The 27,057-nt window shown below is 35.4% G+C and overlaps 2 protein-coding genes across 12 annotated transcripts in view; one reads left to right on the top strand and one right to left on the bottom strand.

Annotated features, from left to right (window-relative positions):
• Positions 1-14,728, top strand: part of LOC128175920 (ral GTPase-activating protein subunit alpha-1-like) — a 37,856-nt gene extending 23,128 nt beyond the window's left edge. For 3 of the 11 annotated variants that reach the window (XM_052841826.1, XM_052841824.1, XM_052841819.1), the window contains 25 exons: positions 472-570; positions 937-1,092; positions 1,449-1,580; positions 1,727-1,852; positions 1,941-1,999; positions 2,137-2,245; positions 2,371-2,550; positions 2,639-2,749; positions 3,025-3,207; positions 3,294-3,443; positions 3,653-3,706; positions 3,796-3,946; positions 4,810-4,964; positions 5,088-5,269; positions 5,598-5,615; positions 6,072-6,107; positions 6,961-7,068; positions 7,362-7,433; positions 7,723-7,846; positions 7,942-8,097; positions 8,249-8,407; positions 8,622-8,749; positions 9,133-9,248; positions 9,373-9,483; positions 13,550-14,728. In XM_052841826.1, coding sequence (XP_052697786.1) covers positions 472-570; positions 937-1,092; positions 1,449-1,580; positions 1,727-1,852; positions 1,941-1,999; positions 2,137-2,245; positions 2,371-2,550; positions 2,639-2,749; positions 3,025-3,207; positions 3,294-3,443; positions 3,653-3,706; positions 3,796-3,946; positions 4,810-4,964; positions 5,088-5,269; positions 5,598-5,615; positions 6,072-6,107; positions 6,961-7,068; positions 7,362-7,433; positions 7,723-7,846; positions 7,942-8,097; positions 8,249-8,407; positions 8,622-8,749; positions 9,133-9,248; positions 9,373-9,483; positions 13,550-13,680 — 3,006 coding nt within the window. In that variant the 3' untranslated portion in view covers positions 13,681-14,728. Of the gene's footprint in view, positions 1-471; positions 571-936; positions 1,093-1,448; positions 1,581-1,726; positions 1,853-1,940; positions 2,000-2,136; positions 2,246-2,370; positions 2,551-2,638; positions 2,750-3,024; positions 3,208-3,293; positions 3,444-3,652; positions 3,707-3,795; positions 3,947-4,809; positions 4,965-5,087; positions 5,270-5,597; positions 5,616-6,071; positions 6,108-6,960; positions 7,069-7,361; positions 7,434-7,722; positions 7,847-7,941; positions 8,098-8,248; positions 8,408-8,621; positions 8,750-9,132; positions 9,249-9,372; positions 9,484-12,205; positions 12,251-12,433; positions 12,455-12,819 lie in introns of all 11 variants that reach the window. The other 8 variants (XM_052841830.1, XM_052841828.1, XM_052841823.1 and 5 more) reach the window with 8 other exon arrangements.
• Positions 14,729-17,572: 2,844 nt separating this feature from the next.
• LOC128176065 (uncharacterized) lies at positions 17,573-25,240 on the bottom strand. The gene is made up of 5 exons (XM_052842113.1): positions 22,942-25,240; positions 22,127-22,785; positions 21,917-21,970; positions 20,170-20,226; positions 17,573-20,088 (listed from the first exon to the last, which is right to left on the bottom strand). The coding sequence occupies exons 2-5, from the start codon at positions 22,746-22,748 to the stop codon at positions 17,852-17,854; spliced, it is 2,970 nt and encodes a 989-aa protein (XP_052698073.1). The 5' UTR covers positions 22,749-22,785; positions 22,942-25,240; the 3' UTR covers positions 17,573-17,851.
• Positions 25,241-27,057: the final 1,817 nt, after the last annotated feature.

Raw genomic sequence — 27,057 nt, 5'->3', positions numbered from 1 at the left:
AAAACCACGTGGTCTAAAATTTGAATGACAATAACATTCGCAGGGGTGATCTAGATCATCTTTACGTACACATTATTTATACAACTTGTACATCTTAATTATAATGAAGTTTTACTCTTTCACAAACTTCAAATACAGAACTATATCAAAGACTCCATACCTATATCAAAATTAATGCATGTGTACATAACTTTTCTTAATATGAAGAACTATGACAAATATGTTTAAATACATACAGGTTTAAATGGATTTATAAACATTTAGCTTCATAGAATTATTCAATTGAATTTTGTTTTGAAATACAATTTTGTTATAAATACAAGTGTTTTTAATCGACATTTTATTTGACAGTGATGTGTGTGAGCATTTATGTTTATATATATGCATCAGAATTTTCATGCTTTCCTACACTTGCTGATAATAAGAACACATTTAAGAAAATGAATTGATTTTGACATGTTTTGATTTCAGATTCGGAACAACCTGGGAGTGACTGAGGACAACACATTCTCTCCCCCTCCCCCAGACTTCATCCCCCCAACCACAATCTTCACGCCGTGGGAATTTGAGGTAGTCAGAGTTTGTCAGTAGACATTTTATTTTTTAAACATCCTACTCATCTAATATGGAAAAATTTTATCATAGGGATCAATTTTTGTTGGTTGCTAAAATTTTCTTGGTTCGTGGGGACGTGCCGGTAATTTCATTGGTAGTGTAATCAGGATGATTTAAATAAATATTAAACAAATGATTGTGTATAGGTTGGTGGGGATGCAAGGGTTACCAACAAAAGCCATATGCATTGGTCCCCCCACCAACAATGATGATTCCACAGTAATATCTATTGAAATATCTATTGCACAGAAGACTTTTTATTAGACAGTCACTGTATAGACATAACATGTGATTACAATGCTGTCATGTTCTGTTTTTCAGTGTCTGAATTTGCCTGATGACTACAAGAGAGGTAAACTACTGGCCTACCAGCTGCTGTGTCAGACGGTGGTGAAGCGACACGACGTCCCTCTGTCTACGGAACTACTGTCTCAGTTCTACATGTGTCTACACACGGGGATAGGGACCAGGGACCAGGTCAGTCATTGTAGGCTTAAAAGTAAAAACACAGTCACTTTGATTTACCCTCAGTATATAACTGATGAGAGATTTCCTCAAAGTTCAAGTAGTGGTTTAATTACCTTCAGGTGCAGAGAGTCAGAGACTGTCAGTCATTAAAATGCTTGCTTTCAAGTTCAGTGTAACAATGCCAGACTAAATGATCTCTATAACCACAGAACGTTATTAAAAGCAGATTTTTTGAATTGGAATCTTGTTAGTGTGATGAAATATTTGAACTTTAAGCTGATTGAAATGAGTACTTCCTTTTATCATGCTGCTAACAAGGAATATATTTACAATGAACCCTCAGTTTATTTTGTTCTAATTAACAGGAGATAATTAATGTCCTGGTGAAACACTGTGGTCCTCGATTCTTCTCCACGCCGCTACAGAGCTCAACACTGCTGCTCAAAAACTTCATTCAGGCTGTGGAAATAGTCCTCTCTTCCTCTGATCTCAGACAGGTACCCTTGCAGTCTTTTTATGATTGTAGTATAGTAAACAAGTACTCCTACAACTAAAGTCAGGTTTTTTATGATATAGTATAATAGTAATTACCTGCTAGGCCTGTGACTTGTTGATGATCTGTCACCTTCGGCTCTGTTTACAGACTCCACGGTCTGAGGCCCTATCTCTCATAGGAAGTCTGATGTGTTTCCCCAATCACTACCAGGACCTACAGGTCCTCAATGTGGGACAGTTGTCTGTGGAGTCCCTGTCCAGCAACACGTTAAAGGTAGGTACCTACTCCAGTGACTGCGGCATCAGGTGGTACATGTAGTTCAAAGGCTCAAATGTGATGACTCTATTTTGTTTATTGACAGGAATGCATAATAAGCCAGTTGTTGAACAGTGCAAAGAAAGAGTCTGCTGAAACGGCAAGGTACTGATATAATGTATGAAATACTAATAAGATGATGAAGATGAGTTATAGAAAGGAGATCCCTTGTTTCACTCTTTTATCCTGCATAACTAACAATATACACATAATATAGATATGGAGCTTTTTCAATGTTTCAGGTGTATAGCTTTAAGCAGTATTGGTGTCTATTTATATGAGGAGCTGTGTCATCAGACACTCCACTCAAAGCTTCACGAGGCTGTGATTGTATTATTGGGAAATCTAAGGGTAGGTAGCTCTGTACAATAGCAGAAGTACATGTAGTACTTTATTTTAAGATTCATTTGGTAACATTAGATAATAGTATTCTGTTTTTTACTGGCTAATCATTTGATATCATCATTTCTGTATAGTGCAAGCACAAAGTGGCTGCAAAGACGGCCACGGCCATCCTGTCCATGTTGTGTGATCATACCGATCAGTTGTTGAACTACCACGCAGCTCTCCCCAAGCATATTATAGAGGTTGTGACGGCCACTGTGTCTGTGTTGATCCCCCTCACAGGAATAGAGGTCTCCCAGGAGGAGAGGAAGGTAGGGGGACAGAGTCCTTGTACAATTGTACCAGATTGTGTGTGTGTATGTAGTACAGCATAGGTATAAATGTCACTATGACTTTCAGCTGATTGTGGCCATGTTGTTCTGTGTTGTGGAGTGGTGTATGAAGATGCCTATTTCCCTCCTACTAGAGACCACCGATACAGACAGGAGTTGTGTTTTCAAGGTGTTTCAGGTTAGTGTTCTGATTATGACATTATTCATGTGTGAACAGTATTTTCCATCCTGATGAAAATGAGGTTTTTCAAAAAATTCATTATGTGATTGATGAAAGGTAAAAAACTATCATTTCTAAGGAAAGATCAACAAAATATTTCAAAGGAGACATCTATATCAAAGCTATCCACACAACTGATTTCCATGATCAACATACACCATTTAACGTGTAAAGATAATTCATATACATTGTATCAAAATTGTGCAAACATAAGCTTTGCTGACTGTTGACAGGTGCTTGATGTGGCTGTGAAGGGACACAGCACAGAGTCATTGTCCCAGGCCCGGCAGCTCCTGGCCGGGATGATCCAGGACTCGGACTTTGCCCACTTGAGGGAGCTTCATAGTCCAGTGGGAGACTACAAGTCGGACAGGAAGTCCGGAGAAAGTGACTCCATACAGTGTGCTGCCAAACTGGTCAGTGTTGATAGAGGGGTGTGTCCTTGTGTTTATGGTATATTCTGTGTTTATTGTGTATGAAGGTTCTTTTGTCTATCTTTCAGTTGATCAACCACATGGTGAACCACATGTGTCACTTCCCGATGGGGTCGGGGGCGTCGCGCCTGTCCTCCTCCATACAGGAGCACCATGACATGGAGGAGCTGGAGGTCAATGACCTCAAACAGGAAATCTTCTACTCCTCCAACATCCAGGTCAGTGTCCCCCGCACAGCTCAGTGTGGTGTAGGGCTGTGTACTGTAAATGAATGATGATGAAGAAAATGCTGGCCAAACTATCTAATACATTGGAGAATATGTACAATGACAAGCAAAATATTAATGCTGGTTACAGTATTGAATATTGCATTTATAGCTGATCCTTAAAGTTCAGAATTTTTAGATGCTGATTTTTTTTTTTACAGTTCTTTGTGCAGAATAAGAGAACTTTAGTTTCCTTCATTGAACTACCAGCATTGGTAAGTACATTGTGTCTGACCATTATATTCAGAATCTGAGTGTTCTGTAGTTTGGGTTGGTTGATTACACCTGATATTTACCTGTACAGGTGGATTTACCTGGCGGGGGTGTGACTGCTGGCCTGACCACCGCCCGCACTGTGTGCAGGGTCTTACTGAGGGACCTGACGGGGAAATATGCCTGGGAGTCCTCCATGTTGTATGCACCACCCTGGTGTCAGGAGGGATCCTCCGTCAAAAGTAAGACCCCACTGTAGATGTTCAGCCTTTTTAAAGCGCTAAGCATAGCTCAGCGCTTTATTGGCGTTAGACTTCTATTTCCGGTGCAAGGAATAACTGCCCTCTATGAGCAGAAATATACATCATTTAAACTGGTAAGAGGTATAGGGAACCAGTTATCTGGGTGACGGAAATGGCAGAGTAGATACGATTGGTTTGCGGGGCTTACGTACATCAGCACGGGATGCTACGCAGTAATAAAAAAATATAGTGCGTATTCAGAAGCTAAAATATAGAAAAATAAAATCGATTCTTTGCAAGAAAATGTAAAAAACTGTGATAAATTACTGTTCAAAAGGTATAATTTGTGATTTTAACATATCTTTTTTCAGGCAAGTATCCATATACAAGTCATGTTCAGCTTTAATTCACATCATCTTCAGAAAGTAACATATATTTAAAGAAATCTGGCCTTCGATACTTTAAATTGATATTCATTAAACATAAACCAAAATTTCAATAAGGCTCATTTCCGCCTACGCTTGCACACAGTAAATTTTCTTAGAACCAAGCTAGGTTAGCGCTTTTCATTACTTTCAGTACTTTGATTTTGTTTAAGCACTGTCTACATACACACACACCCCCCCCCCCCCCCCCAAAAAAAAGAGCTATTAAGACCATATTGATTTGTTTTGTATTTCTCTTTAAAAGTTTTCTTCCAACTTTAAACTGCATGAAATTGAAAGAGAGATTTCAGATATGATAAGCATGAACTTTACAAAGTAGAGACTTTATGTTTTGTTACATTAAAGATATATGTACTCAAAGGTCAAGGATCAAGGTAATATGCCAAGTTTAAGGCTGTATGTATGATTTTGTTGTAGATGCCAAAGCTTTACTGGACCTGTCCAGTGCCAGTGAACTGGAACCACTCTTGTCTCACGATGAACACGACGCTCCATTAATGGATACGGAGAGGCCCAGTTCTATGATGCCTCTGTATAACTTATCCCTGCCTCAGCAGGACAACCTTAATGATGTGAGTTAATGGCTATAGATATCACACTACAGACACACCGAAATTAGTGTAGATGCAATCGTCGATAATGTAGTAAGATCAAATTGTCATGTATTACATATTTTATTTTTATGTACCATGTAGATGTTGCGGTATATTGGTCACACTAGCCCAGAGTGTCATTTGATCCCTGGGGAGCCCCTGAACCTGGAGGCGGGGACCCCAGAGGGGTTCAGCACAGAGAGTGAGGAGGCCATCAAGGGGATGGTGATACACCAGAAGGTCAATGAGATTCAGTACTACAGCAAGCACAAGATGGATCAAGGGTCAGTACATAGCACTCTCACGTCTCCATTTAACAGCTATTGTTCTCTTAGAGAAAGCTTTTATGATAATCCTTTAATTCCAACAATTCAGATTTATTTAGCAGAATACTTATAGCATATCTGAGCTTAAATTGATGTGAAATTTTTGACAAGGGCCTTGTTTTACATGTATGTTACATTGATAATTTGATATGAAGCATGTCAGTGTCACAGTTTTTACTAGCCTAATTGTAAAGCCTACCATAGACAGAATGATTAGAACTAGACAGAATTATTCAGTTGTTTTGCATGACTGACCTATTTTTTCCTTTTTGCCTTGGACTGACAGAAGTTTGGGATTCCAGAAGTAAGTGTGTGTTGTGTATTATACTCTGTAGGACCAGAGGTCTGTAGTCTTGTACACTGTCTTCTGTATCAGTCGCCACAGAGCTCATCTCGCCATCATCTCGCCAGCATCTCGTCAGCATCTCATCATCAGCTCAATCAAATTGGACCCCTAATCGCATTTATTATTTACCTTTATCATTCAATCACATACCAGTTTTGGGGGGTTTTGCTCAACAAATATATTCTAAAACTCATAATGTTATCCAAATTTCAAGTTTTCTCACCATATCTAACTTACTTAATATTCATCAACCTACTGGTTTATTTTTCATTCTCATGATTTAATCAAGATTCATTTTTCACCATTTTGCCTAACTCATTTATGGAGAGTTAAATACAGTACTATAGCTTTTTCACAAAGTTTTTCTACAGTGTGTATTGTATATCACTTTCTTTATTTTTTCTCTACATGAAGTGTGAATTTTGAAATCCCAGAATGTGAAGATAATGGGTAAAAATTGTGTGATGTTGTGTGTAAAGAGTTGTTCTGAGTGATTGAGTTTTGTTTTTTGTTTTTTTTTTTTACATAGAAGTACACTAATTGATTAAAAAGACCAACTATTTTGGGGTGAACAAATATTATCATCTGATAATTCACTGCACTAACTTTTTTCACTGTTTATCAAAAGATTACATTAGTGTTCATCTCTTTCAAATTTAAAGCCAAGTTTTGTCAATTAATACTAGATATTTTTTTTTCTTGATAAGATTGCGTGAACTTTGCTAATTGTATTTTGCTGCATTATGTTGAATAATTAACCTGATGATCAGTCCCTAACTAGTTTGACAATCGTCTACCTCCGCCATCACATGTAGTCAGGAGATCGGGGTGTCAGGGTGGTGGTGATGGGATCAGATCTCTTAATGAGGTCATCAAAAATCATTCTAATATAAACTTACCGATAAATTGGACTGTAATTACAAACAGATCCGGAGAAAGGAAGTTGCTGATCTTGTATATATCTTGTTGCCAGCATGATTTGTAACTTGATGATTGAGTATTTGACAATCTCTGGCAGAGCCTGCTACAAATAGCTATGGATCTAGTATGTGTGCTGTGTTATAATCATTTACAAACGTGTTGAATAAACATCTAGACTTTCAGTAGTTTCTAGATGTAGCTTGCCATAGACAAAACAAAACATATAGTGCATTGCATATTAGTATGAAGGTCCTCTAAAGTGGTAAATCAAGGAAGTTTGCTTCATTTGAAAAAAAATTAAATTCCTGATAGATTTGTATCTAGATGGATACAAAATGGCCTGTACAGTATGTTTGCACTTAAGAGTCGTTGTCCCTTACAGAATGCTGGCCAAGCCACAGGTGCCCTGTGAGGGGGAGGAGACCACGCCCCCGTTCCAGATGTGTAGGATGATGCTTGACCAGCTGGGGCTGCTGGCCTGGGAACAAAGGTGTGGATCTAACTTTTCACAATCCTTGTATCATATGATATCTGCATTTAAATTTTAATAACTTTATATTGTGTACTGATTACTATAAATTATACATTAAACTTACAGTAGACTAAATTTTCATTTTCCTGTAGTGATGTTTCCATCAACTTAATTTTTTATGATTTACTTTATATTCTTGTGATAATAAACTGATATCAAATGATATTTTTTCATCATATAGGTATTAATTAATATTTTAAAAAGTACTCACTGCTATGTGAAATGGTAAATCAAGTTGTATCTGTTTATAGGTGCCATTTTGATCTGTTGAGGAAAAGTGATAAGCTTTTGAGAGAACTGAAAAATCTGGACAATCAGAAATGGTATGTATATCCCAAAAAGAAAACGATGTAACACATAAAAATCTCCATGAGCCAATTTACTGTGTACAAGAGCCACTGTAAACTTTTATGCACCAAAGTATGATATTTAGCACCACAATTAATTTCATTACACATCATGCTATTTTTGAAATTTATTGCAGTAATTATTTGTAAATTATTTTCGGGTAAACACAGGAAAATTTGAATGATAAATCAGTAGACATGACATGACACACCAGTTTGTTGTTATTTATGTAGTAATTATACGTTAATGTTTTTAATTTTACAGTCGGGAAACACACAAGTTTGCTGTGATATATGTAGCGGAGGGTCAGGAGGACAAGAACTCCATCCTCTCGAACTGTGGTGCTAGCAAGGCGTTCGAGGACTTTGTGGCAGGTCTGGGATGGGAGGTAACCCTTTTTTATCCTCCTAGCTGGTAGAAACTTCCAATTTTATCAAAGTTTACCAAATTTATGTTGGCATTTATGAATGATCTATTCTGAAGGTGGACTTGGAGACTCACCAGGGCTTTTTAGGAGGACTCCAGCAAAACCGAACAACAGGGAACACAGCTCCGTACTATGCCACCTCACTGACCGAGTGTATATTTCACGTCTCCACCAGAATGCCTTCAGGCACTGATGATGCAATGCATATAAAGGTACTGATCAATCTGTTGACATGTGTTAGGAACTTTCTCAAAATCTCATTAATAAGATATCAAAATACACAGAGCTGTGGAAGTAAGATGTTCTTACGCATGAATATACCGGTACATGTACAGGTATAATTGATTGTTTTGATTTTTGTAGATGAGACACTTAGGTAATGATGAAATCCATATCATATGGTCAGAACACACTCGGGATTATCGGCGAGGAATCATCCCCACAGAGTTTGGGGACGTCCTCATCATCATCTATCCTCTACCCTCAGGGCTCTACAGAATCGAGATTAATAAAAAGGCAGAGGTATCACTGCTTTCACATCTTTCCACACTTTTGATTACAATAATTAAGCCCGTTTGTTAAAATTTTGTAATGGAATATGTTTGATTTTTTGTAAAATATGAATGTTTTTTTAACTTTTGTATTGTATATAAATTCTACACTTATTATAGCTTCAAATAAAGTGCTTATAAATCTACCATTCAATCATTTTGTTTGACTGTGTGTGTGTTTGTAGGTGCCTTATTTCGGGCCTCTGTTTGACGGTGCAATATTGGACAGGAAGGTGCTGCCTGGTCTAGTCAGAGCTACTGCAATCAATGCTAGTCGTGTCAAGCGCTCCCTGCTCCCATTCTATCACTCATTGTATCCTTATCAGCAACCTTTACTTCTACATATTTATCATCATTTAAATTGATAATTGTGCATGAATGAGTGTACTGCAGATTCCTAATTAAATGCTAGGTATTGAAAAATTTGCAATTCATTTTTTGTCAGTTATGAAAATATACAAAATTATTCCAATAGTTTGGTGTTTGCAATTTTAATTCTTGTGATTTCAGCAGAATCCCAGAATTAATTACTGGCTTAAAATAAGGAATCTATCGTGCTCAATATCTTTGAATGTTGAAGTTTGTCTCTGTGCTGAGGTGTTAATAGGAACAGTATAAAGTGTTTTTTTCTGATATGAATAAGAGGTGTTGATATGATATGACACAAGTACATTATTGTTCACTGAACCTTGCAAGTTATGAGGAACGAGCCAAAAACTTTGAGACAGTAATACAGCAACATGTGGACTTCACCATGTTTGAAGATTTTGCTGCCAATGTATTTGCTCCTGTTCTTCCTCAAAACGCAACAAGTATGTTTTATTTAGCTGAATTAATTTTTTAATTGACTGCAGCAATAAAATTTGATTTGAATTATCACTTTTACCAAAAGTTAAATACATGTACATCAGAGTCTTTTAAACTCTTTGTTTACAGTTATGGACCAGTCACAGGACCTTAGTTTTACAGCCAGTATGACGTCGGTTGACCAATCACAGAGCAGCGCTGTTGATCAGGTTTCCCCTGCCATGCCTCGACAAAGCAGAGGTAGGAAAGCCCAGTCTGCCCTCTGGCATAAGGGCAAGGAGAATCTGGTTTTCTACTGAGTTGCCCCCTTTGTTTTGTCACACATACACAGACTGCTATACACTGGCTGTTGATCAGCAACATGGATTGTTACAGACTAATGTTCATTAAACTCAGACTAACAAGCTAGAGTTCTTTAGTCTCTTCGTGAAGGTTAAAATATTCATGTCAAACATTGAAGTTTGAATGTGCACCATGAATGTGTAGGTATCATTTGACTTATTCCAAGTAGATGAGATCTCTGCCCAGGTAGTTGTTTGTGCAGTGCATTGAGACTGTCAGGAACAACACTGAATGAAGAAGCATGAAATGTGCTTGACCAGATTGTTTTGCATTCATTCAATACTGGTTTCTTTGTTCTGTTTGTAAATTGCACACTAACAAAATTGGATGAAGATTTGTAAATTGAGAAAAGTTGAAAAAAATAAAAAGATAAAAATGTTTTCCACAAGTGTTCAATGTAAATTATCTTTATCAATTGAAAACAGCAGTGATCCTTTAAAAAAATGACATTTAAAGCAATATGAGCTGTATTTTTTAGAATTTTATTTTGTTGTTAAAACCTGCTAGTATGCTAAATCTGCATGTGACTTAAACTTTTATGATAAATAAGGTTGGAAAAAATCATTAATTTTTGTCAGAGGAAAGATATTTCTTCTAAGGAACATATAGCAAATCAATTTTTGTACAGGACGACAATAATTCAATTTCGCTCCAATTAATGCTCCTTATAGGCCCTTTTCACAAAAAATTTGGCGAAAAGAAATTTATAAACCATTATATGTCATTTTAGTAGAAATAACATCTTTGTTAAAAAAAATTTATCATGAAAATTGCAGCTCATATTGCTTTAAAACGATTTAATTTAGGAAAATTTACCTAAGCAATTCCGGTAGATGTTTTGAAATTTTTTGGAAAAGTTAATTGTAAATATGAACACTGTTAGTTAATTCAAAAATAATTTTGGAATGGATATGCCTTGATGTGCTTTCGATCTGATTGGATGTTTGCTTTTGGTGGGATTTATTCTGTATACTTTCCTGGGATTTGATTGGATGCTCAATGACAAATGGGAGCCCTTTAGTGAGAGAGGTATTGGTTTCTGGTGGTACCGGTAAGTATGAAGCATGATGCTCGCATGAGATGTTGTGGCTGAAAACAAGTTGGGACTAGCTCCCTGTACTAACTGTTGTGTATGTGTGTCTAGCTCAAACGTAGCTTGTCTCAGTTCTTGCTTTCTGTCGTAATTTGTTAGATTGATAAGTGTTGTGATAATAAAAGTTTGGCTGTCGGACTCATTGAATTGTAGATCTATTCATCTGAAGCCTAGATCTTTTCATTTGAAGCATGAACATTGCTTAAGTTGCCAGCATCCCTAAACAATCAAAACAAAGGGCTGTAACTGTGATATTAAAGAGGTCTTGGTCCTTGTCTGTGCAGGTACCAGTACATATGTATATCCCTGTATGAAGGTTGACTTGCCTGTACCTATTCTATGATCTTTTCACTATAGCAATACAGCAAGTACAAAATCACAGAATGATCCCCAGTATTTGGTGTACCTAACAAACCGTTAATGTTCGTTGTAACCCCAGTAGCTTTAGATCTGGTCGTCTTTTAAACAGTATAACATTCTCAGTATACTAAAGCATGATGCATTTCTGCTAATGTTTAAACAGCAAACACCGAATCTGGTGATAACAAATCTTAAGCCATTCTGTATACTCTTAAGGTAAGACTCGCATCATTCAATGCTAGTTGTATTTCTGTATCCATTTATAGTGCAGACATATGTATTACATAAAATCTCATACTCTTGTATGTCTCAAGGCATACTTTTTATTTAAGGCTGCAGCAAATTTAATCATTTGAAATGCAAGCTTTATGAATATGAAGTGTTATAATATCTTATAGTTCACATGTTATTCTCTCTTGACATCATTATATATTTATCATTTAATATATGTATTGTTAAAATTATGTTTCATTTGATTGATGCCACAAAATGAAGCTGGTATAACTGTGTACACGATGGATATGAAAATGAGTAGAAACAAAGGGGAAAAAACAGAAAATATATTATTGATCATCTTCATTAGCCAAGTGTTTTGGTCTGCCTCTGTGCTCTTTCTAATACCAGTTCTGCACTTTAATAAGGACTAAAAAATTTGTAAGCATGTGTTTAAGACTTGTCACAGTGACTGAAGATTAATGAAAAGGCATATATTTAGGCTCACTAAAATTTAATGGCTGAAAAGGCTAATATATCAAGAAATTTAGTTTCAGCAAACGTGTTGAAATTCTATGAAAATTTGTTATAAGGTATTATGAATATTCAAATTTAATCTGAAATAATTTTTACTGAATATAGGACACAGTTGGGGTTTCATGTTGACATTCAATTTATTGTATTTTCAAAAGCAAACCTATCGCCTATATTAATTCATCATTCACTTTGATTACTGCTAGCATTGAATTTTTTCATAATAATGGGGTCTGACAACATCATTTGTTGATAGATCAGTTCTGACTTCAGTTGAAATTTTGTATCAATAGAAGCTGTAAATCCAATTTTAAAGGCTTAATTCCTTTTAGTAAGGGAAGTTTTGAGATGTCTAATTAATGCACATTTAACTGACAATACGAGGACTGTAGTAAATGTACCCTCCTTTTATGTCTATAGGACTCCAGATACACAAACGCCAACATCTAGATGTGTTTTGATAAGGTTTGAGAGCACCCATTGTTGTACACTGTTCATTCCTCTCACTCTAAGTGTTGTGATAGACTTACATGTTGCTAAAAAAACCTGCACAGTTGTAAGCTGCTTACGATGTGAGGGTGTATATATACATGTTCAGTGTTCAATATATATCTATCATGTGTGTGACCTAATTTGCCTGTTTCTTAGCCTGACAGGAAACATCACCCGGTGAGTCATTTCTAATGCATGTCTAGGTTCACTTGTTGTTTCTCCATGTTTTATTTTTGTTTTTGTTCATTTTTTTCTTCACATTTGTTATTTCACTTTTGTTATTCCCTTAAACACTGCAGTTCCTTCCCCTTGATATGCTTGTGAAATAAATTTACTGTAAAATACATGAATTGTATTAAAGCTTGCCTAGGATGAAATGATCTATTCGAGGTTAAATTTCTATACCACTTTTCAAAAATCTGCATTGTACCTTTATTTTGTTATGCTCATGGCCCTCCAAATAAATACCAACAGTTATTATAGTCCACCATGAATGATTGTTGACAACTTTTTCTGACGATAACTGGATTTGAACCTTACAGTCTGTTGTGCCTATGAATTGTGGGTGTGGTAACGTATGTTATAACCGATAACTTTCTGAATTCTGAGTATGCAAGATTTCTATTCAGTGGTGCCTGTTTACATGGATTTATTTGGGAATTGATACCATTTATCAGTGGTTTTAACACAATATAACAGTCGGGTATAATACCACTCGGGGATATGCTTGATTTTGTCCTGATATTTGCTTTGAGATATCTTGTTGTTAGAGAGGTGCATGGGATAACAGTTCACTCAGCATGCTTATGTTAATTACATCTCAGTCTTACTTTAGATTGAAACTACTGATACCGTAATACTGTGGGTTAATAATGTATAATTAGATACCATACAAACAACAAAGATTAGCAGATTAGTCCCGACTAGTAATGACAATAGGCAGCACAATATGTAATACATGTAATATGTTCGTTTAATCAGAATTAAAAAACAAACATAGCAGAATAGTGTAATTCCGCGTCTTATTCAAGAATATTTGGATTTATCCACCACATAGTTATCTCAAGATGTAGAAGTTTTTTTTTAAATATGAAAACCATACTATACATGAATAAAAATTTTTATAAATTAAGATAAGAATGTAGATTATTGTAAGTTATGATGAAATATTAATAAACATTAATCATTACAGGTGGCACACAAAATGAACCCCAAAATATGGAGGTAGGAGTCCTATTAAGGTTGATTTCATCAAATGTTGTTTTATTGCAGCTGGGTCGAGTGACACAGGAATATTTGAGAGAACAGCTAAAAGGTTGTCTTTGAATCGGCGAAAGGCTTCCAAGACTAGTCAACACCAAACACCCCCAGAGAGCCCCGAGGCCCGCAGTAAAAAGTCATGACACAACAAGGCCCCATTAGCTCTAGACAATGCAGCGCCCTCTGTCAGAAACCATGGACATCAAGTCCCGGAACAACTCTGATACCTGTGATATTCCTGCTTTTACTCGTGACCCATGTGTGCCAAAGACTTAGACTCAGTGCTGACTAAGTTTTGCTCAGTGCTGACTGTGGCTTGTTGCTTTTTCCATTGTCCATCCCTCATCAAGTGTCCAACTCACGTTTTCCATGCTATATGTAATACATGTACATGTGTATATGTCAAGAATTTTGATAGTCTTTCCTTAACTTGTATCCAATACATACATATTATAATTATTAGATTAAGAGGGCTGAATAGTTGAGGCCATTTTTTGACTTTATTTATCTCTTTAAGAAGAAGAGCTCTGTTTAAAGATAGCACAATATTTATCTTCAAAGCTTATTGCATTACTGATTGATAGTTTAGAGCTAAACAAAATGATATCAAAAAATTTAAGGAAGATCTAATGGTTATTTTTTTTTTACTATCTAGCTTCTTTAAGAGTATAATGGCATACAAATATTTGTTGTTCATATTATTTGTGAATTGTAGACCCTTCATAAATGAATTTGATAGTGCTATTTTGAATGCATGCCAGAATTCAGAGAGCTAAATGAAATGTAAATTCGCCATAGCAAAATACAGTTTGTACATTGTTAAATGAGGGATGGACAGTTATTTTCTTTTTATTTTGTTTTACATGTACATGTATGGGATTTTTTGCCAGAGAAAGAGAATGGAATATTATGGTTTCTGTCTTGATTAAGCAATATACATTTATTGAACTGAAATGTCCCATTTTTATTCAGGAATAATTATGAATTTACATGTAGTTTTAGGTGCATATTTTTAGACTACTCAAAAGTCTGGTAAAGTTGATATATGGAAGAATATTGTTTACATGTTTAATTGTTGTCATGGCAGCAAGCATTCATATTGTTCCCCTTCAATTACTAGGAACAAATGATCAAAATTGATGTGCAATAGTATTTATGTAATATATATATATAAAGTTTTGTGTCAGAGAACTGCGTGGTTTTTATTGATTTAGCAAATCATTCTTTAAGGTGACTCTATACACCACTTTTTGATGACGCAGTACGCAAAAAAGTAAATCTGGAAGCATGCAATTCCGGTACTGGCTGATTTAAACTGAGGCGAATTGTATGGGGACCACTCTTTTTAAAAATTTGTTAAATGAATAGTCTTAGATTTCATTTGTTAATTGGAAAAATCATTACTTACAAGTAATGTGACACCTTCACGTTATGTCGTATTATTTATCGAAATAAACAATAAAATCAAGTATAATTTTTTAATAGTTTCACCATTTACAGGGTGCCCTTGAAATCCAACGAGAGCTTATTTTCTTTCAAAGTATTCAACCAAAAAATACGTTTAAGAAAATTTTGGCAAGTTAAAAATTTTATTGTCCTCAACGGGATTCGAACTCATGACTTACAAGTTTCTTTCCGATTTTCGACATCTTACAGCGTAGCGCAGTGGGTTAGTGGGTTCACTACAAACCTGTAGGTCATGAGTTCGAATCCCGTTGAGGACAATAAAATTTTTAACTTTCCAAAATTTTCTAAAACGTATTTTTTGGTTCAATACTGTGAAAGAAAATTCTTAACTGGTGAAACACCCCTGCGAATGTGTTCGGAATGTTTTCTTTATCGTTGCTAATTATGTAATATATCCAGAGGTGCTTGAATAAAAGTTCACGAGACTTCATCGAAATTTATTAAGTTCCTGTGTAATTTCGAGCGAAAGTATAAGTGTTCGGATAATATTCTCAAAATACGTGAGTACTGGTCGTTTTTCATATCATATCCTACTTTGACTTATGTTAAAACATGAAAATCTTTTAAGAAGTATGTCTTATTTCACTATTTAGCGGTTATTTATATTAAACGATAATATTCAGAACAGGGTTATCGTTCGTGTTCAACCACGTGTAGAGTGGATGAAAATATAAACACTGGGTTGCTTAATAAAATTATAGCTATGTTTGATGCTTGTGGTGTACAATACCATGTTTTTAGAAAAATAATGGATGTATGTTTTGCATAAAAACATAGTATATCTACCCATTTTCAAGAAACTTTCAGCATAAAATAGTATAATCTGTTTCACTATTGATGTTATTACTAGGCCAGGCGCGGATCGAAAATTAATCCAATGGGGGATCTCTACTAAAGCATGGGAATTGTTGCAACCGCAGACAAAAAATATTTTTTTTTGTACTGTCACATTTATTTCTAGAACACATTTTATCCACCAATTAAGGAAGATAAAGTTTAAAATCAATAAGCCTCTAGATTTTATATTTGATTACAAATACCTAGATTCTATGAAATAGACTATAAACACGAGGCGTGATTTTTACTGCGAAACTGAAAGAGTCAAATAAAACCAAGTGGTCTAAAATTTAAATGACAATAACATTAGCAGGGGTGGAAAGTATTTCAATTATAATATACTTTAATCCACATTAATATTGACAGATGTTGCTAACCACCATAAGGAGATAGGAGGGTGGCTTTGAATTTCTCTCAGGTTGGGACACATAAATCCTATTAGTTAAGTTTCCCCTTTATTTATTTGACTTAGTTTTGCATTAAAGCGAATAAATTCACTTATATAGGCCTATAATGAAAAATGTATGTATTTATCATTCCATCATGATATTTAGGAAATTTTCTTCAACTCAGAAATGAAAAGTCCCCAAGATGTTTGGGCCTTGGGACTTAGGAACGATAACTCTTACCTTTCATACCAAATAAAATTTAAAATATTTTGTGTGTTTATTTGATTTTCATTCAAATTTTTTATGTCACAGTTATTAAAATACATTTTCTTATAACATCAAGCAGCTTTTTCAGATGATTTATCAACAGAGTAAGAAAATATGAAAAATTATGTTTTGGGGAAATTCTAAAAAAAAATTGCAATAATAACATTTTTGAATATTAAGAAGTATTATATTCATTTTTAGGTGTCCGAAGGAAATATCCATCATGTGACAAAAAAAATCTCTCTCAATTTGTTAATAGTTAACTTTTAAAAATTATTTTACAAAAACACGAAAAAAAAAACATTTAAAAATTCTTTAAAAATACCTATAGTACCCCTATCATCATTTTTATGTTTGATAAGTGTATGTTTTGTGGTCTGTTGAAAATTGGAATAAACTGTGGGTGTATAGAGTCACTTTGAGCGTTTGGTCGCCATATTAGATTCGATCGCTCCTCTACTGCCACTGGGGTATATATACCATCTGAGAAAGTTACGGTCGGTTGCTTTCCGATCGAGGCATTCAGGTTGCACGGACTTCTAAATGCATCTACTACACATTGCAGTAAAATGTTTGCAATAAAGAAAAAATGGAAACAACAATCAATAGAATACAAAATATATTTATTCTTTGAAAGAATTTTCAAGGTACTAGTATCCGTATTATTTTGCACAGATAGTGCTGCCTTACTAAGTTACTTCACATGCCCATCGAACACGTGTGTCGTCCATACAGATGGCACAGCGTCTGCATCTTTTTGAAACCCCGGCGGCACTACATCCAACCCAGTAGCTAATTTATAGTAAATCCAAGAAAGTAACAACGTAACAGCGACTCTTTTCCATCGGTTCTATAAAAACGCTCCGTTTCCATGCGATCATTGACATTACTTGATCACCCACAGTGTGTGGTTGCGCATGTGCGATGTTATAAGATTAACAGGAAAAGGGTCTACAAATATCGAGGATTTTTTTTTATGTTTATGTGCCTGGATTTCAGTCTGTCTTGTTTCGTCGTTCATTGGATATATTCCTTGTCAGTGCAGTGGTTGTCATATTATTTTGTTCAAAACGCGTTTCTACACGTCTTTTCGTCCAAGGTAACGTGTTCGGGTGTATGAAATACCTGAATGCGGTGAAGCATGAATAGTGCTCTCGGCCTTATATAGGGGGTATGCAGCGATGAGCAGAACAATAGAAATCGACAACTAATATATGGCGGTAGTCGGAGATAAAAGGGAAATAATGCGTATTTATAAATTCATGTCAGCTTAATTAATATACCTTAGTTTTTTTTTTTTATAATAGCAAAACATGATTGAGTTCCATCATATCTCATTTCATCGGAATCAACCTCATTTCTTGGCGCCATGTTTCACTAGTAAATTTGCGACAGCCATTTGTCCGTGCTTTAAGGCGACAGAGAGTGGAGATTTGCCATCAGTGCTGCACCGATTCACGTCAGCACCGTGGTTAATAAGAGCCTCCACAACAGTCATGTGACCAGATCTTGATGCTGCATACAGAGGACTCCTGCCGCCCATGTCGCTCTGATTGCAGTTAGCGCCGTGCTGTATGAGCAAGTCAACGATGGAGTCATTGCCATTCCGTGCTGCCACATAAAGTGGTGACATTTTGTATATATCCGGCTTGTTGCAATCGCCCCCATGTTTTAGAAGAAAGTCTACAACTGATAAATATCCAGTTTGGGATGCGGCAAATAGAGGAGTGATGTCGTCCATATCACATGCATTGACGTCGGCACCAGCTTTAACCAGAGACTCCACAATGGATAAATGACCGGATTCTGCCGCCACATACAAGGCTGTGGTGCCCCACTCGTCTTGCTGATCAATGCTAGCTCCGTGGTGTATTAACTCATCTACCACTTGTTGGTGGCCTCGTGCACAGGCAGCGGTTAGGGGAGTGATGTATCGATGATCGTAAAACATGTGGCATGTGTACTGAGATTTGTTATTGATGCACTCTGTGTCGCAATGTTTCAGCAACAGTTTCACGACTTCTAAATTCCCACTGTAACAACTAAGAGTAAGAAGTCTTGTTTGTTCAGTTAAGTTCCGATCATTTTCTTCGTGGTCATTTGGTATATATCCACTTAATACTTGCTGAATTGACTCCTGATTTTTAAGTATTTGTTCGAAAAGGTACTGGAGAAGTTTGCTATGACCATAGTAGATAACCCAGCTAATAATCCGGACATTGGGCGTTGATGCATTCTCCCCCACCATCACTCCTCCCACCAACAGATTTTGTCGGTCTAGTTCACAGTCGGTGGTCTGTCGGATCTCCAGCTCGTCACCAACGTGCCTGCTTCTGGAGACAATTTTGGAAGTGTCCTCTTGTTTAGAAAAGAACAGTTCTTTTATCTTTGGGTACGATATTCTCTTCAGTGCATCAATAAATGCACAAAAAACACCACCATCTTTCAAAGCCTTGTTCATAAAAACATCGTGCAGTTCCAGAGATGTTAAATCTTTGAGGAGTCTCTCAGCAAACACTTTGTAATGTTCCTCTCTAAGTTTGATCAACAGATCATCTGTTTGGTCCCTGCTATCATTAATAATAATCTTCTTGGCGACAAAGCTGCTGCTCATGTACTTCAACATATCCTCTTGGTTTTTGTTCCCATAATGGTATGCCAAGACCTCATACACTGAGTCGTGGATTAACGAGTAGCCATTGCTTGTTGGGGATGTGAAAGTGTTCTCCATATTGAACAAAGCATCTTGGATTTCTGAATTCCTTCCATTCACTCGGCAGCTTTCAAACACAACTTCTCTGATCTCCATGAACCGTGGCTCTTTCTTTTTTAGCATGTGTATTGTCAATCGGTTTTGGCAAAACATGCAAAGTACAAGTGCTGCATATTGAATACGCTTGTGCTTCTGTAAGAGGTTTATCTCACGGAGTATGTGTGATTTAGGGTTTTCAAAGAACTTCATACCCAAGGCTTGATATTTTGAATCGGAACAGAATAGCTTGCAAAGAAGTGGAAACATCATTTTACCTACATTTGATGAGATTGTGGGACTTTCCATCGGAAATATGATATCATTATGCCTACAGTGATTCTCCAGGATGTGTTCCCTGTCTTGGTCAGTCAGTTGATTGTCATTGTCTTCCAGATCAACAATGCACTCCTTACTCAGAACAAAGGACTCCAATTCTTCAGCCTCTTTGTATAGAGATTTTCTACAAGTGAACAGGATTTTTGATTGTGCACCCAGCACATTTAAAATGCTTTCTTTGTAATCTTCCAATTGTATATACTTTCCTCTTTCAATTCCAAATACTCCCATGACGTCATCAAAAGTAAATAACTGTTTACATCCCTCTCCCTCTTGTCCATACTGAATGATGTCAGAAGGACAAGCTATGGGGACGATCTCAAACTCCGTCTGTAAGAGTAGAGCTATGTGTCGAATCATGGCTGTTTTGCCAGATCCTGGTCCCCCAATTATGGTCACGATTGTTTTGGATTGAACTTTTTCCAGAATATCCTGGAAACTATGAACTTCATGGAAAGGCAAGTCTTCTTTCTGCCAGGAGTCAAGAAGTTTCAAGTGTTGCTCTGCAAAACAAGAATCCAACAAAATATTTTGTGGCTTTTTCAATTTTAAAAAGGAATCTTGGAAAAAAGTCTAACGCTTACTTTTTATGTTGAGTGGAATATTTCTGGTTTCAAAAGATAACATTCTGGTTTGGGTGTCTATAAAAATGAGATCAAAATGTATAATAAGGACCACATTGTTCACCTGAACATTTTGAGGCGTAAGTATTGGTCTTTGGGTTATGCTTTTAACAATTTAGAATCAACACCAACTGAAGATGCATACATCACAAGTTGTAGCATCGTAGTTCTTTGGATGAAGATTTTAAAATATATTCTCTTTATATTTCTATGTTAAAGGGACTTGGACACGATTTGAGCTAAAAATTTCAAATTTTATTTTTCAATTTTTAATGTTTAGAATGGTTAATATGGATATTTTTAATGCTTAATCAAAATTTGAAAGTCAGATATTAAGTTATAAGCAAGATACACAGTTTTTAATTCTTTGTTTTGTAAACAAAGCTCGAGCCTTGTGATAGTTTACATATGTGATTTATTGTTATAAGTTTCAATCAAATGTTGCTTTCTTCTATTGATAATATATTTTATAAACACTTTAAACAAGTTTGCCTTGGTTTCTCACGAGTCATTTAGCCAAGGAAATGGTAATTCCATACATTACATTATTTGTAAACAAATATAAGAAATCGAGCTTTGTTTACATAGCAATGAATTCCTACCTGTATATCTCTTCTATTACTTAAATCATAACATTTAAATATTGTCAATCATTAAAATGTGCCTGTAAACCATTTTATATCTAAAAAATTAAAAAATTAAATTGATCTAAAATCGTGTCCAAGCCCCTTTAAAATTTGAGCCCCTCTAGAGGTCCCTGTATTGGTCAAAGGGTCATGGTTTTAACAATTTAGAATCGACACTATATAATGACGATTGCATAGAAATGCCCCCGGTATAACAAATTGTAGCATTGGAGTTCTTGAAAAGAGGATTATAAAACCTTTTCTCTTTATATATTTTTTAAACTTTTAAGCCCTCGTATTGGTTCAAGTGGTTATGGTTTTTGACTTGGGACCCCAGTATTAAGATTAACAATTTAAAATTTACACTGTCCGGGAATGCTTGCATAGTAGTACCACAAATTGGTTCATTGTAGCATCGTAGTTCTTGAGAAGAAGATTATAAAACATTTTTTTCTATATTTTTCTTTGATAAACTTTGAACTTCCTCTTGGGGCCCCAGTATTCGGTTGGGGTTCATGGTTTAAACAATTTATAATCTACACTATCTGAGGATGCTAGTATAGTAATCTAACAAATTGTAGCATTGTAGTTATTATGAAGAAGATTTTAAAACATTTTTTTCATAGATATCTATGTTGAACTTTGAGTCCCTCTTGTAGACTGGCAATGCCTGTCTTTTTTAGTTGGGGTCACAGTTTTAACAATTTAGGATCTTCGCACTGCTAGTATATACAAACTTTGATATAAATACTAGTATTGGCATTTCTTTTGCAGTGGTTCGTGAGGAGATTTTGTAAAACATGCACACTTTTTTCACTGTTTTGCGATTATCTCCCTTTCGAAAAAGGTTCGCCCTTTGTTTTAAGAATCCCCTTCCTGTAAGGAAGCTTTGTACCAAGATAAATTAAATTTGTTTCAGTGGTTCTAATGTCAAAAATGTGAAAAGTTTACAGACGGACGGACAAACGACTTTGAAAAGGTGATCAAAATTATAAAAAAAAGCACAAACTCACTGGAACCTTCGGTTCTAGTGAGCTTAAAAGAAGTTATCTTGCTACACAATTTTACGTTGCTACGGGTACCTTGTATACTTGTTTGAATTGATGTGTTTTGTTCACACACGTCTTGCAAAGAACCTATGTAGAAGAATAAGAATTGGTATTGTAAATGGAGAAACGTTTTAGGAAACATTCATGATTAATTCGTGTGAAATATTCAATTTTCGCTTTTTATTTTATTGTCCTTCAATGATAAAGAATAAAATGAAATGATGACAAAGCGTAAATAGGTACGTTTGAGTTGATTGACCTCTTCAATCGTCGCCTGATTCTCTGTCGCCTGCTTTATCAGCTGATCCCTATAGTGCTGGTCTCTCACTGGGTCCATTGTGTCGTGGCGGATAAAGTCAACCTCTTTCTCATACTTGTTTCCGTTCCCCAGTTCCAGATCGAGGTCCACAACGGACGCTCTGACAGACGACCATATTTGATTAAAGTCGGCATTTGAAAGAAGGCCTCCTGTGGAATGGCCGCATTGGTTTCTGGCCAGTCTTATCCGCTCTATGTTTGCCGAGACCGATCGGTCCGAGGCCTGTGGTTTTTCCCCCCAGCCAGCCCGGTGCTCTTTTATCCCACAAATGTTTCTGAGTAAGGTGTACAACAAAGCGATGTCCATGTCGTCGTAGTTTCCTTTGTAAGAACCGGATTTGGGTAGAATCAGCTTGTAGCTTTGTACTGACATATTAGACCGACAACCAATTGATTTTTTCTTCTGTATCACTTCTGAAAATTTGGAGGGTTCAATATAGAAACGAAGTAGATCTCTGAATTGGTCTGTGCAAGGCCCCATCAGAAGACTAGAGATTCGATTGGCGTTTGTAATTTCTTCTGTTGCAGAGTACGCTGAAGAAGCCATATTGCATAACACTATCCTTGCTCATTATACCTACTAACTTTTGGTATAAAAAAGGAAACTGATATAGAACGTGATAATGAATTGTGCTTTAGTTCTATATGCAAATGATTTAATCAAATCAATCATTCACCAATGCAGTATTTAATAGATTTGAAATGAAGTTCTATGCATAACTTGCGATTAAAACACCTACCTTCTGAAATGGTAATAATGTTTTATTACCAACCCCGCATCAAGTGAAACATTGAAGTTTGCGGTTGAAATAGTTTGTCAAGGCTAGTAAAATATTAGGGATGTTCTTTGTCCGCCATATTTGTTTACATTTTTAGTCAGCATTGCGCCATTGAAATGCACACAAGTTTCAGAGGCGTAACAAGGGTAAGCAAAATAAGCCTTTGGACCATAGTAGCCTACCTAATTCTGCTTAGTAAGTGTTCTCAATTATATTGCAATTATTTATATGTATATTTCTCGGTCATGTATATACGTTCTGTATTTTTTATATACGTTCTGTATTTTTTTTTTTAGCTAGCTATTACTTTTTCCCCATACGGCGCCCTTTGTTTGTAGCGAGCACGATGCAGCCATGCTCCTTACGCTGTTTATGCTATCATATTGCATGCATTACAAGTATGAAAAGAACAAAGAGACATAGAGCACTCAGATTACGATATCGCCTTCAATATGTTAGCATGAGTCATTCAATATTTTTTAATAATAACGTTAATATGTGTCTAAAGAGATGCAAATCACGCAGCTGTCTGGCTAAAAGAGGCTTGGTTGTCTAGCATTATCACCGGTGTGAGATCCGTTTGTTCAGTGTGAGACAGCAGTACTAGTGTGAAATTATTTGCCATTGTCGTGCGTAGTCCGTTTACAATTTTACTTTTTTACTTCTTTTTTAAAATACAAAGCCCCTTTGGTCTGGGTTTTAGGCCCTAGGGCGGGGTCAATCTGGCCAAATCGTGAAAATTTATTAAATCTTTTAAAAAATCTTTTTCTCTGCTTCCATATGTCTTAGATAACCATATGCATTATTAAAATGTCCATAAAGCCTTCTTTCTAAATTGTAAAATCGATGGCCCCTAGGTCAGGTGTTCAGGCCCCTGGGCGGTGCCAATATGGCCAAATAGTGAAATGTATTCAATGTTAGAAAAACTTTATGATTATAATCTTCATGAAGCTGAAATTCGTGGTCAGGATAAGGGGCGCTGGCTCTAAGGTGGGATCAAAATGAACATACGGTGAAAATGTATCAAATTTTAGAAATCTTTCTTATTTCTACAGTAAGTGGAGATAAACTGAATGTATGGTTATGATGTTCACGAAGCCCTCTATCTAAATTGTAAAATTCTTTGCCCCTGGGTCAGGGATTCAGACCCTTGGGCGGGGCCAATAAGGATATATAGAAAAATGTATTTAGACTTTAAAATTCTTCTGTACTTCCACAGCAGGGGAGATTAACTGAATGCATGGTCATGATATCCATAAAGCATTGTGTCAAAATTGTGAAATTCATGGCCCCTGGCTCCAGGGTTCAATCCCTTGGGTAGGGGTCAATATAGCAACATAATGAAAATAAATAGAATTTGTAAAATTATTTTTCGTTCTTTCACAGTCGTAAGAAGTAATCTAATTATTAAATTATCTTATTAAATTGCAATTTTGTAGCTTATTGTACACAGTAGCCTATAATAGTAATTTCATTAAATTCCTTGTCTTTTCATGACTTTGATAGCTAAAGAGGATTAGTAAGTGCAACTTCAGTTACAAAAGTGCGCCAAGGCATCACTCTCACAACATTCTCTGGTACAATCTTGATTTTAGAATGTGCTAATCCATGAAATATTTAACAACAAAATCAACAAATCAACCATCAGATCTGCCTTAAACTTTAAAATTTGAACATTTTTCTATCTTTATAGAGAGCTCTTCGTTTTATGAACGTGAGTAAAAATGGCTGTGACCATTCAGCCCTCTTCGTTGATAACAATGTATCATATTTAAAATTACATTGAAAAATTGTCGTATTTTCTAATTGCACTATACGTAACACGCGGAGTTATCGATTTTCATACCGAAATAAATTTTTGAACACCATACCGTGAATCTTGTCCGCTATGTGGAATTTCACTATCCCAAACTCATATTAATGAATGATTCTATTAATATTCTATTGATATTACAAAACATCGATAAATTCTACGTGTTTTGTGAGATGAGGGACAAAAAGGGAAGTCGATGATAATGCATTGACAAAATACAGTTTTCGGTAATTTAATCACTTTAAGTTTAAAGTTAATCCTTCCCCGTGCTATGAAGGCGCATAAACCACTTTAAACCACAGAAATTTAAAGCTAATTGTTTTTATTAGTTTTATTCTGTACTTAAAAATTTTAAAATTACTAGTAATTTTGGTTTGATGTAGTCTTCATACTGAAAATTAGATTTTTTTATAACTTAGTATTTAAAAAAAACCACCTGTATATAGAGCCATGTATATATTGGGAAAAAAAACAAACAACCCCCACGATATTATCAACTGTAAACTACGTGACCTCGTGGTAACGCATGGGTATTGTTGATTTAGCGGTCACTGGTTCGATTTCCCCAAAATATAAGTATATCATTTTTTTCTTCTTACAAGAAGTAAAATCGCAGAAATTAGAAAGAAAACGCGCACTAGGATTTGTACACCCTCTCAGCCGAGAGGGAACATCTACAATCCTCTGCATATCATACTGAGCTACGATGACACATAACGATCCATGTAAATAACTTTTTTAGTTTAACCATTATAAATAAAAAAGTTAGAAGTTTTTGTGAAAACCACAAATTTTGACCCATAATGTATCTAGACTCCTTTCTAATAAATCAAAAATCAAAAAGAATGAAAATTTATCCTTTTTAAAGTTGCTTGGTCCGATTTTATATCAGATTTTGTGAACACTTTTAAACGATAGTTATGCTATGTATGTGCATAATAAAATATATTCCAGTAGTTTTCCAGTCAATTAAACCATATTTTAATGAAGAAAAAAAATGATGTACACAAGTTGTTAATAAAACAAACGACATAAAGATGTACAGCGGTATTTCGCCTCAATTCAAAATTCACCCCAATGTCGAAGGACTATGATTGTATTACTACTTAGACATCGCTATATGTAAAGGTTGTAATGTTTTGGCAAATCAAAAGTAAACTTGTGTACATTTTGTTAACTAATATTTCAAAAATTTGCTTTGATTGCAGTCGATGCATAACATGCGAATAACATACTAGAATAGACCCAATCATTAGGGGGACGAAACCAACCGGTTCCCTTTTCTTAACATTCACACGATTCAGTTTGGTTTGTTTTCTTGTATGCCCATAAAGACGTTATCTTATTTTGAATATTTCTAACATTGAAAGGAGACTGAATCTGTTAGTGTAAATAGGCGAAAGTCTATAACTTTCTAAGGTAACCTATTCTTCTTGTATTTACAGAATAAAAGATCATTTTTGACATGCATCGTGTAGTATGAGCAAAGTATACAAGCCCAAATTAAATATTTCAGCAACATCCGAAAATAGTTCTTTTTTATTGTTCTAAGTAGGAGGGGTAGTATAAAACGCCTTGTACGTATTGTCCTTCCGAATAATGATGAGTATAGATTTGGAGAAAACTGAGAGGATAAAAAAGTCGACCACAATTTGCCTCTACGATAATTTATTTTGAAATTATGTACATGTAATCAAATACATGTATTGTAATGATATGGCCGTCTAATCTTTTTCATTTCAGAATAAATTTCACTTCACGAACTGCTATGCTTGAAATTGCACAAAAATGCAAAACTGTACATATATGAATAAGTCTGTTTTTGAAAAAAAAAATGACCCCAGTGTTTAACAAGATGCTTAGGAGCCACATCACTCACCTGAACAATAGCTCGTATCATTTTCTTGCGAATTTTTTAAATTAAGAAACTTTTTTTAAAATAGTAAAACTCTCATATACTCCAAGATTTGACAATACAATATGTACATGAATATACATGTACATAAAAAGATAATCTGTTTGGACTTCATATCCTTGGATCTAAGATGCATCAACTGACCAATCTCATTATCCTAGGCCTCAACGTATTAAAGATACATGTAAAATAAAAAATTGTAAAATGTACTAAATTAATTATAAGAAGTGAAAGAAGGTCACTGTGAGCTTGAATTAAAATAGACCTTAAAATAGCATTGTAGTTTTTTTGGAGAAAAATATTGTTAAACCTTTTTCCTGTATACTTCTACGTTGAACTTTGAGACCTT

The sequence above is a fragment of the Crassostrea angulata genome, chromosome 3 (genome assembly GCF_025612915.1).
Source record: "Crassostrea angulata isolate pt1a10 chromosome 3, ASM2561291v2, whole genome shotgun sequence".
Classification (NCBI taxonomy): Eukaryota; Metazoa; Mollusca; class Bivalvia; order Ostreida; family Ostreidae; genus Magallana; species Magallana angulata.
Note: the sequence above shows the minus strand (reverse complement) of the source record. Positions and strands in the feature narration are given on the sequence as shown.

What these genes read in the sequence shown, in the direction of transcription:
- LOC128176065 (XM_052842113.1), bottom strand. Translation starts at nt 22,748, where the DNA reads ATGGCTTCTTCAGCGTACTCTGCAACAGAAGAAATTACAAACGCCAAT. An exon ending in AATTCAAACAAGTATACAAG is followed by an intron (nt 20,227 to 21,916) that starts GTACCCGTAGCA and finishes TCATTTTTATAG; the next exon opens with ACACCCAAACCAGAATGTTA. An exon ending in TATTCCACTCAACATAAAAA is followed by an intron (nt 20,089 to 20,169) that starts GTAAGCGTTAGA and finishes CTTGTTTTGCAG; the next exon opens with AGCAACACTTGAAACTTCTT.